General features: G+C 41.5%; 1 protein-coding gene across 4 annotated transcripts in view; it reads left to right on the forward strand.

Annotated features, from left to right (window-relative positions):
* Window positions 1–12,055, forward strand: part of LOC122542064 (transcriptional enhancer factor TEF-1-like) — an 87,773-nt gene that overhangs the window by 72,806 nt on the left and 2,912 nt on the right. For all 4 annotated transcript variants that reach the window (XM_087978149.1, XM_087978151.1, XM_043679353.2 and 1 more), the window contains 3 exons: window positions 3,298–3,362; window positions 9,281–9,345; window positions 9,979–10,067. In XM_087978149.1, the coding sequence (XP_087834275.1) occupies window positions 3,298–3,362; window positions 9,281–9,345; window positions 9,979–10,067 (219 nt within the window). The remainder of the gene's footprint in view (window positions 1–3,297; window positions 3,363–9,280; window positions 9,346–9,978; window positions 10,068–12,055) is intronic.

The following is a 12,055-nucleotide window of genomic DNA, read 5'->3' on the forward strand; positions in this document are numbered from 1 at the left end:
AATTCCCGCCTCAGGTGGTTTGCGCTTCGGTGGGTCGGTGTGTACTTGTTGGGCCGAAGGGCCTGTTTCCACACTGTAAAGTAATCTAATCTAATATTTATTGAATTCAAATTCAAATTCCACCGTCATGGTGAGATTCCTTGCAAGGATTACCTGGGTCTCTGGATTAACAGTGCAGCGATAATATCACTAGGCCATTGCCTCACCAGAAACGTCTACATTAGTGCTGCTGTGATTAGGCTGACTATGACACTGTGTTATTAAACCTGTATACACTGAGGTTACTTTTGTCAGATCTTACTCTTTTAAAAACCTTGCATATATGAGACCATAAGACAATAAGTAATAGGAACAGGAGTAGGCCAGTTAGCCCCTTCAACCTGCTCTGCTGTTCAATAGCATTGTTGCTGGTCTGACACTCATTCCATCACTTCCCTATCCTTTGCCCATAACCCTTGACACCCCTCTGATCAAGAATCTCTCTCGTAACCTTTAATATACAGAAGGACTCTGCCCCAACAGCTGTCTGTGGCGGGGAGTTCCAAAGATACTCAACTCTCTGAGAGAAGCAATTTCAGCTCATCTCAGTCTTAGATTGGTGCCCCTTTATTCTGAGACAATGCCCCCTGGTCCTAGCCTCTCCCATGAGGGGAAACATGGTCTCAGCATTTACCTTGTCAAGCCCCTTAAAAATCCGCTACGTTTCAATGAGATTAATTCGCCTTCTTCTAAATTCGAATGAGTCGAGTCCCAACCTGTTTAACCTTTTCTCACAAGACAATCCCTTTGACCAGGATCACCCAAGTGAGCCTTTGCTGAACTACCTCCAATTAAATAATCTCTTTCCTTAAATAAGGAAACCAAAGCTGCTCTCAGTACTCCAGATGTGGTCTCGCCAGCCCCTGGTACAGTTACAGTAAGCCTTCCCTACTCTTGTATTCCAAATCCCTTGAAATTAGGGCCAGCATTCCATGAGCCCTTCCTGATTACCTGCTGCCCCCGTGTGCTAGCTTTATATTTCATGCACAAATATCCCAAAGTCCCGTTGTGTTGCAGCTTTCTGCAGGTTTTCTTCACTTAGTCTGCTAAATAATAGTCTGTTCTTTTGTTCTCCCTTCCCCAAACGAACAGCTTCACATTTTCCCACATCCAGTGACCCTTCCTCAGAATGGGATTCTAATGGGTTCATGTTGTTCTAAGGAAGAGCTTTGGACCCGAAATGTTAACACTGAGTTCTTCTACAGATGCCACCAGACCTGCTGAGCTTTTCCAGAAATTTCTGTTTTTGTCTGATTTCCAGCACCTGTAGTTCTTTCAGTCTGTCTCAACTATTTGTTTCTCTCTCTCAACCAGCCTTTCTACCTATTTTTGTCATCTGCAAATTTGGCTACAGTACGTTCACTTCCTCCTTCCAAGTCATTAATACATATTGTAAACAGTTGTAGTTTCAGCACTGATCCCTGTGGAGCCCACTGGCTACAGGTCGACAACAGGGTAACAGAACCTCTTGTATCCACTCGCTTTATTCTGCCCATGAGTCCATTCTCTATTCATGTCAATATACAATCTCCAATACCAGGGGCTCTATGTTATGACTTAACCTTTTTTGTGAGGTACCTTGTCAAAAACAACATGTCTCCTTGTTCACCTCTGTCCTCTCTGGTCGAGACTTCCTCAAAAACTCTAATAAATTAGTCTGACATGATTTTTCTTTCATGAAGTCATGCTGACTCTGATTAGATCATGACTTTCCAAATGTTCTGCTGTTCCTCCTTGATAATTGATTCTAATACTTTTCTAACAATAGATGTTAGGCTCGTACTATAAGTGTTGGCATCATGTTTCTTTTTGCTTTCAAATTAGAAAGAATCCTATCATGAAGTAGATATTGAGAGAAAATCTACATTTACTCAGTGGCTCAAACTCCAAGAATGCTGGAGAAACTCAACAGGTCTGACAGCATCTGTGAAGAGAGAAATAAAGTTAGTAATTCAACATCAACTTTTGACTTTTTTTAATGTTCTGAAGAAAAATCATACCAGACTCAATGTTAACTCTGTTTCTATCTCCACAGATGCTGCCAGACCTGCTGAGCTTCTCCAGCATTTTCTGTTTGGTTTAGATTTCCATCATCTAAAATGTTGTGTTTTTAGTTGCTTAGTGACTGTTTGTTTGTTTTCTATTTTTTCAAAGACCTCAATTTCCCCTCAGACTAGGTCGACGATGCTCTCCACCGTATCTCCTCCACTTCCCGCTCCTCCCCCCTTGAGCCCTGCCCTTCCAATCACCACCAGGACAGAACCCCACTGGTCCTCCCCTACCAGCCCACCAACCTCCCATACACATCGTATCATCCGTCGTCATTTCTGCCACCTCCAAACGGACCCCACCACCAAGGATATATTTCCCTCCCCTCCCCTATCAGCGTTCCGAAAAGACCACTCCCTCCGTGACTCCCTCGTCAGGTCCACACCCCCCCACCAACCCAGCCTCCACTCCCGGCACCTTCCCCTGCAACCGCAAGAAATGCAAAACCTGCGCCCACACCTCTCCCCTTACTTTCCTCCAAGGCCCCAAGGGATCCTTCCATATCTGCCACAAATTCACCTGCACCTCCACACACATCATTTACTGCATCCTCTGCACCCAATGTGGCCTCCTCTATATTGGGGAGACAGGCCACCTACTTGCGGAACGTTTCAGAGAACACGTCTGGGACACCCGGACCAACCAACCCAACCATCCCGTGGCTCAACACTTTAACTCCTCCTCCCACTCCACCAAGGACATGCAGGTCCTTGGACTCCTCCATCGCCAGACCATAGCAACACGACGGCTGGAGGAAGAGCGCCTCATCTTCTGCCTAGGGACCCTCCAAATACAAGGGATGAACTCAGATTTCTCCAGTTTCCTCATTTCCCCTCCACCCACCTTGTCTCAGTCCCAACCCTTGAACTCAGCACCACCTTCCTAACCTGCAATCTTCTTCCTGACCTCTCCGCCCCCACGCCCACTCTGGCCTATCACCCTCACCTTAACCTCCTTCCACATATCGCATTTCCAACGCCCCTCCCCCAAGTCCCTCCTCCCTACCTTTTATCTTAGCCTGCCGGACACACTTTCCTCATTCCTGAAGAAGGGCTCATGCCCGAAACGTCGATTCTCCTGCTCCTTGGATGCTGCCTGACCTGCTGCGCTTTTCCAGCAACACATTTTCAGCTCTGATCTCCAGCATCTGCAGTCCTCACTTTCTCCTTCTTCTATTTATGTCTTTATATGTTTGTTCTTTCTCCACAGACTCCTGAGTTCTTTCAGTGTTGGCCAGGTGCTGTAACTTCGGGGGAAGCAGGCTCCTCACAAGAGTAGGTACAGCTCTAGACAGCAGAGTGTATTGGGAGGGGTCGCAATCACAATTACACTTTACAACTGGAGTTTCATGTTATTTTATAAACTCCAATTCAAAACTTGACAGTTTACCAAACTCTTATTCTGGATATAAAATGAAATTCATTTACTGCATAGGTCTCTTTTTGAATGTAAGGATTTCCCCCAGTGTAGGTTTTGATGGGACTGCTGTTTCTTGATTATCACACACCTTTTTCTTTTTGCATCCTTTGAACATGCTGACTTTCATGGTATTCTAAATGTCACCTGATGCCTTGCCTTATTGTATTCTGCAACCAACTTGGGCAGACTATTCAAAAGTGAAGTATTTAGAAACACAAAAAATAGCAGTGGGCCATTGGGCCCTTCAAACCTGCTCCGCCATTCAATATGATTATGGTTAATTATCCAACTCCGTCCCCTGTTCCCATTTTCACCCCATACCCTTAGATCCCTTTAGCCCTAAGAACTATATCTCTTATTTGAATATATTCAATGTTTTGTCTTCAACCACTTACTGTAGCAGAGAAATCCACTCTGGGTGAAGATATTTCTCCTTTTCTCAATCCTAAATGGCCAATCCTTAGGATCTGACCACTGGTTCTGGACACTTTAGTCATTGGGAACATCCTGCATTTTACCTGGTTACCCCCAAAATCTTCGAAACGCTAGTGAATATGATCCTGAACAATCCAATCTTTCTTCATTGGCCATTCCAGGAATCATTCCCTCCATGGCCAGAATATCCTTTCTCAGATAAGGTGACCAAAACTTCCTGCAATATTCCAGGTGTGGCCTTACCAAGGCCCTGTACAACTGCAGAACGGTATCCCTGCTTCTGTACTCTCATCCTCTTCCTCTTCCTGTGAAGGCCACGATAGCTTTTACAGCCGTCATCACCTGCTGCACTTTCATGCTTGCTTTCACCAACTGGTACAGGTCTTATTGCATTTACCACTTTCCCAAACTGTAGCAATTCAGATAATCTGCCAAAATGGATAACGTCAATTATTCACATTTTATGCTTCATCTGCCATGCACTCACTCAACTTATGTAAATCACACTGAAGCATTTCTGCATCCTCCTCACAGTTCACTCTCCCACCCAACGTGGTGTCCTCTGCACTTTTGGAGATATTACGTTTAGTTCCCTTATCTAAATCATTAACATATATTGTGAATAGCTGGTCCAAGAATTGATCCTTGTGGTACCCACACTGTGTAGAAATGGTCCATTTATTCTTACCACTTGTTTCCTATTTGCACTCAAGTCCCCAGCAGTATTTATGGCTGTGTTTTCTAGCAGGAGTTACTGACTGATGATCAGAAGCAGGGATCCAGCCTGATTCATCAGAGACCAAAACAAACTCTGTACTAACTGAAGCCAACCCAGACTAAGGATAATCTCATATGGTTCAACCTCTCATCGGGTTACTTGCAGTAAATTGTACATCATCTGCAGATTGCACAGCACCATACAAGTGGTTCCACTGCAGTTGGAGGCCATTCAGCCTATCAACAATGTGCCAGCTCTCTACAAGAGTACTTCAGCTAGTCACACTGCCCTGTCCTTTCTCCATAGTCCTGAAAATGTTCATTCTCTCTTTATTCATTGAATTCATTTTTCAAAGTGACAATTGAATCCATCTGCAGGCTGTGTATTCTGGATCCTAATCACTCACTACATAAAGAAACATTTGCCTCAATGTCACTACTGGTTCTTTTACCAGTGTCCTTAAATCAGCATCATGTAGTTTTTGACCCTTCCACCAACATCTGTTGTCTAGCTACCCTGCTAAGACATCTTATAATTTTGAGTAACACTGTGAAAATCCCTCTGTTTTCACTTCAGAAATGGGAAGGAGCTGGTGTTGGACTGGGGTGGACAAAGTTAAAAGTCACAACACCAGGTGATAGTCCAATGGGTTTATTTGGAAGCATTAGCTTTTGGAGTGCTGCTCCTTCATCAGATGGTTGTGGAGTATAGGGCACAGAATTTATAGCAAAAGATTACAGTGTCATGCAACTGAAATGATATATTGAGCAAACCTGGATTGTTGTTAAGTATTTCATCTTTTAGAATGTTTTAGTCCATTAATAATAAATCTCAGAAGTTCTTTTCAGTCACTTTCTCAAGATAGCTTAAGGTTTTATAACAAAACGTGACATCTCAACTCAGACAATGCATTAAAGATGTGCGGTTAGAGTCTGTCTGTATCCCAATCTTGAGTCAGACTGGTTCTATTTCCAAAGTAGGAATTTACAAAATATTGCATGGACTGACTGCTGCAGGTTGTGCATTTTATTTGAACAAAATAGAATGTATCTGCAAAAATAGTTCTGCAAATGCAAATTCATCTCATAGACTTATGTGAGTACATATGTGTGAGTGCACATGAATGTTTGCGTGTATGAAAGCTTGGTAAAGTGTGTGGGTGTGATGGAATACAAGCCTGAGGGGGTGGGGGGGTTGTGTGTGTGTGTATATGAGAGAGGGTCTGTGTGGGAGTACGTGTGTGTGTGTGTGTGTATGAGAGAGGGTCTGTGTGGGAGTACGTGTGTGTGTGTATGAGAGAGGGTCTGTGTGGGAGTACATAAGTGTGTGTGCGCGCGTGTGTGTGTATGAGAGAGGGTCTGTGTGGGAGTACGTAAGTGTGTGTGCGCGCGTGTGTGTGTATGAGAGAGGGTCTGTGTGGGAGTACCTAAGTGTGTGTGTGTGTGTGCGCGTGTGTGTATAGTGTAGTGGGGTCACCTGTAGTGTGACATGAACACAAGGTCCCGGTTGAGGTCCTCATGGGTTCCGAACTTGGCTATCAGCCTCGGCTGGGCCACCTTGTGTTATTGCCTGTCCCAAAGTCCGCCTTGGAGGATGGTCACCCGAAGATCCAAGGCTGAGGGGTGTTCCCTCCCAGTTGGGAGTACTTCAGTGGTCAGGGACATTTGGTCTCAGACCTTCAGGACATTAACACACACACTCCTGCAGGCTCTCTGTCATACGCTCACACACACCCCATAGACTTATACCCATTTACACTCAACACATACGCACACTCACATACTTTCACAGACACTCACCCACACCTCCCACCACACACACTCCATATAAGTTTGTTGGGTGAGTTTGTACTTGCAGAATTACATTTTATTTTGATCAAACTGCATGAATCCATGTAAGATTCTGTAAATCCCTTTTTTAGATTAGAATCAGTCTGAATATTGGGGCACAGACAGCTTCACACAGGGCAGCTCACACCTTCAATGCATTATCTGAGCCAACATGGCATCTATTGTTAAAGTTCATTTGAGAATGTAACTTTTAAAAAAAGTTCTGGGATTTACATAGGAAAGAACTGAAACCAACATGGTCATTTGAAAAGGTGAGAGACTTAACAAATAATCCAGGTCTTTTTCAATATATCATTTCAGTTGCATCACACTGTAAACATTTGCTATAAATTCTGTCTTATAATCATACTTCATAACCATATGATGAAGGAGTAGCGCTCTGAAAGCTAGTGCTTCCAAAAAAACCTGTTGGACTATAGCCTGGCGCTGTGTGATTTTTAACTTTTGTCCACCCCAGTCCAACACTGGCTCCTCCAAATCCTCATTTATAGGTATGCTGCTGCTGGCATGCTATCCTGAAACCTTAATTGAACTAGGGTTGATTCTCCAGCTTGCTGATAATGGTGGAGTGAGGGATATGGCGAACCACAAGGTGACAGATTGTGAGTGAATACAACTCTTCTGCTCATGGTCCACAGTACCTTACAGACAACAGGTTTTGAGTTGGTGGATCTAAATCTACTGCTATTATATCTCCTTTCTCAAGTTAACCAAATTGTACACAGTACTCCAGATGTAGTCTCACCAACGCCTTAAATTAATTGTAGCAAACCCTCTTTAGTTTTGCATTTCCTTCTTCTCACAGTAAAGAACATTCATTAGCTTGCCACGCCAGCATTCTAGCTTTTTATGTATAAAGCCATCCAGATCCCCCTCTCTGTTTAAGTAATATTCTATTTTTCTTGCAAAAGTGCTTAGATTTTCTCACATGAGATTCCACCTGCCAATTTTTCCCCACACATTTAATTTATCTAAATTGCACAGTTGAACTCTGCCTTCCACACAATTTAATTTTCTTAAATTTACAGATGACATAAAATTAATAACCACACATTTGGTCCTTTCAAACAAGTGATGTATGTAGATTGTAAATAATTGCTGCATTGATCCCAATGGCACTCCATGTTTGAACCTTTGATGTTTTGGCTTTGCCTATATTTTTTCCACCTCTCCTCTGAACTTTCTCACGTAATGTCAACCTGAACTTTATCCCAAGCTAAAATAAAAGCCAAGTACTGCAGATGCTGGAAATCTGAAAAAAAAGCAAAGTGCGAGAGAAACTCAGCAGATCTGGCAGTCTTTGTGGAGAGGGATAAACAAAGTTAATGTTCCAAGTCTGATGTAACTCTAAAGTTATTCTGAAGAAGAAACTTATTGGACTCATTGTTGATTCTGTTTCCTCTCTCCATGAATGCTGCCTCAGTTTTCTCAGCATGTTGTTTTATTTTTATCATGTGCTCCTTTATTTTCTGTTTCATTATCTGGGAACAGAGCTCTAGGTGCCCTACTATTTTCCCCTCTTGGAATGTATCCTCCCCTCAACTGCATCTAAGTTATATTCCCTTTTTAAAAAAACTCATTGATTTATTACATTTTTGTTTATCAATTTTTTTTATTCCAAATTATCACGGACAGATATGTTCTCATCCCAGTGAAATTGATGTCTTCTAATTCAATATTTTTGTGACCGACCACTACTTATAATTTTCTATAGCTAATCAAAAATAGCTATATTTCCTACTGACACTTCTATCACCTAATTTTCCAAGGACCAGAACAATTCCTAGCCTCCCTCTCATCAGATCAGAAATCTATTGTTCAAGAAAACTGTACTGAACACACTTCTGAAAGTTTTGCCCTGACCTTTGCATGGCTCATTACCACTACTGTTTCATTTCTTAATGGCCCTTGAATTTTCCTGTAAGTTTACTTGGCTGTTTCTTTCCCAGTATTTGCTGACTCATAGCCTACACCCAGATGTGTGCGGGTACCTCTTATTTGGTTAGTTAAGGTACAATAGATTCACCCTTAACTCTCCAGAATATCCTCTCCAACAACATAATAGGTTATTTAAAAAACATGAGGATGGCAGTATTGATTATTCCCCTTGTTTTTGCTGAACATTGTGTGTTCAGAAACATTTAGCACCCAGTCCCATCCTTTTTGAACTAAGTCTGCATTATTGTTGTGACACGCTATTCCCATACAGCTATTTGTTCCTTGTCAATCTTGAATTCTGCACTTACGCTTACAGTGCACGTATGTAACATTAACTTAAACCTTGTTGTATTCCAGGTCACTCTGACCCCACTTAACGCCTTAATCTTTCTTTCTCTAATGCTCTCTGTCTCCCAATCCTCTGTGCATCTTCTTTAAATAAATAAAGCATACAGATTGTATATCGAACGACTGAAACTCAAAGCATTGACTCACATTGGGATGTAGGTGTATTTGTTTTGCTTTCCACTGAGAACATGCCATTAATCAGAAACTATCAGGTGACATTGACCAGAATCCTAACTCCCTTTTGTGGTTGCTCTGCGTCCTCTGCTGGCAGACTGACAGGAAGAATGTTAACTGCAGTGTCTTCAAGTTCCAAATAAACGTTATATCAAAGAACGTCATTTTTGTTTTATGATGTAATCCATGGTATGAGACCTATGTATGTTGAGTGTGACTGACGGACTGACTGTTTCCACAGGAAGCAGTGCTGGGTTCAGGGACTTTGTTGTCATTGTTTACAAATTAAACCTGTATCCTTATTTTGCAGTGTGAAACCTTTCATCCTACAACCATTTGCTGTTCAACCAAATGTAAACCATTCCCCACTCTTGGGTAAGAAAGGTTACCCTGGTGTTATACAGTCTTAATTTGGTGCTGCTTTGTGACTTTTCTTGCTATGCAGTATTGGGTTAATGGTGCTGTTACTCATTGATCCTATTATGCACTAACATTTCCTCAATGTTTTACTGATTGACTATAGCAAATTGTCAGATCTCTACTGCAATTGACTCAGATCAGCTAACTCAGTGCATTATTTTTAATTTGAGAGTGTGGTGTTGGAAAAGCACAGCTGGTCAGGCCGCATCAGAGCCGCAGGAGAATCAATATTTTGATCGTAAGCCCTTCATCTCAAAATGTTGATTCTCCTGCTCCTTAGCTGCTGCCTGATCTGCTGTGCTTTTCCAGCCCCACACTCTACTCGACTCTGATCTCCAGCATCTGCAGACCTCCCTTCCTCTGCATTATTGTAATTGCTTTCAACCTGAGAGAAGTGAACTGTAAGGTCAGTAATTCCTGACTAACACAGGCAGACTGGCTGGTTACTAAATTAAATTATATAATTTGCTGAAAGAGTGAAACCTACGAGACACTGATGCCAGAGCCACAAAAGACATGGATTAATAGATTTAAAGTTGTTCTTCTCCCTTGCGGAATATGACAATACTTGTGTTGGTCTTTCACCAGCGGCTTGGCAGGGTCACTGCATTGGATCTGCAAAGATCAGGCTTGTGGAATTCTCTGCTTTCATGGAGCAGCAAAGGGATCCGGATACTGTAAGTGCACATTTGTTAGTCATCTTGTAATGTCAGGTGAGAAATGGTTGAAAATCTGGCCTAGGCAAAGACTTTTGGGAATGTTTAAAGATATTAGTGTTGCTGTATTTGCAATATGTGCTTCATTCTGCTGTCATTAATGCATCTTTCTTCTTCTCCATTGCTGCTGATGTCCTGTAGAGTTTGCCATTGCCATCTCCTTTCCTGAAGAAGGGCTTGTGCCCGAAACATCGATTCTCCTGTTCCTTGGATGCTGCCTGACCTGCTGCGCTTTTCCAGCAACACATTTTCAGCTCTGATCTCCAGCATCAGCAGCCCTCACTTTCTCTCATTGCCATCTCTATCCATACTAACACATCTCCCACCAATAACATGAGCTGATGTCTTCTGGAGTAATTTTTTATGTAGCATTTTTATTAAATGTCTTTTAAATGTCCAAGTATGTGACATCCCTGCTTGCTACATTCATAATCCACTCCAATAAATTAGTCACCTATGATTTCCTTTTCACAAAACTGTTGAATCTCCATGATTTTCTATTAAGAGTTTCTAAGTGACCTACTTGTTTAATGAATTTGAGCATTTCCTCAACAACAGATATTAGACGAACTGGCTTATAGTTTCCTTTGATCTCCCTCCATCCTTACAGATATTATATTTGTGGTTTTCCAATTTGCTAAGATCTTTCCAGAATTTAAGGAGTTTTGAAAGAATACAACTAATGCATTCACTACCTCTGCTGCCCCGCCCATTTCTGACCCTAGGACCATGAGGCTGTCAGCCTTAAATTGTTTCTGTTTTTATTAGCTTTCTCTAATGATGACTGTTTGAAGATCTTAACTTTTGCCTCTTAATTTTCACCTATTCTTGGGATATTTTGTCTTCTATGGAAGACAAAACAATATCTGAAGATAGATACAAAATACTCATTCAAAGATTCTGTCATTCTCTTATTTCCCAAATTAATTTCTCAATTTCCTATGCTAAGGGAATAATGCTCACTTTAGCTGTTCCCTTCTTGTTTATAAAATTCTAGGAGAATTTACTGTCTGTTCATTTTTTTTTTGCTAGTTTTCTCTCCTCCAGAATTTCAAACATTTTTCCAATCTCTGGGCTACCACTAATTCTCAAAGTTAAAAATCTCACAACACCAGGTTATAGTCCAACAGGTTTATTTGGAAGCACTAGTTTTCTTCACTGTTCTTCCATCAGATGGAGGAGCGGGGCTCTGAAAGCTAGTGCTTCCAAATAAATCTATAACCTGGTGTTGTGCGATTTTTAACTGTGTCCACCCCGGTCCAGTACTGGCACCTCCAAGTCATGGTGACTAATTCTCAAAGTATTGTTCAACATGCTCTTCCAGTTTGGTTCCAGTATTAACCTCTTTAGTCAGTCATGGATGGTGCATCGTCTGGTAGAGTTTTTCTTCTCCACTGTATTGTAATTTTGAGAAATATGAAATATCTCCTTGAATGTCTGCTACTGCATCTCCACCATCTTACCATTTAACTGATTTTCCCAGTCCACTTTAGTCAACTTTGTCTTTATACTCTTTATCTTTATTTAAATTTAAAGATGCTTCATGGTTCCACATCACTCATGTATGCTTGGGCATGTATGCAATACTTATGTCTGAGTAGCTTTTAAATAGAATTGTAACCATTCCTGATATTAGTTATAGGCTTCTTCACTTCTTTTAATCCTCTGTCACTGTCACCCACCTTTTACAAACACATTTAGTCATGCAGCATGTAGCCTGATCTTAGAACCTGTCTGTGCTGCTTTTGAATTAATATAAAATCAAAATTCTGCAGGTGCTAAAAAATTGGAAAATATTAAGGAGGTCAAGCAACGTTTATGGAGAGAAACAGGTTATGTTTTTGAAATGTTAACTCTGTTTCTCTCTTCACCAATGCTGCTCGACCTGCTAAACCTTTTCAGTTATTTCTGTTTTATTTCTGATCTTGGATTGGGTATTCCAAGAATAA

The sequence above is a fragment of the Chiloscyllium plagiosum genome, unplaced genomic scaffold (assembly GCF_037043375.1).
Source record: "Chiloscyllium plagiosum isolate Xiang-an unplaced genomic scaffold, Cpla_swu_hap1 HiC_scaffold_33, whole genome shotgun sequence".
NCBI classification, from domain to species: domain Eukaryota; kingdom Metazoa; phylum Chordata; class Chondrichthyes; order Orectolobiformes; family Hemiscylliidae; genus Chiloscyllium; species Chiloscyllium plagiosum.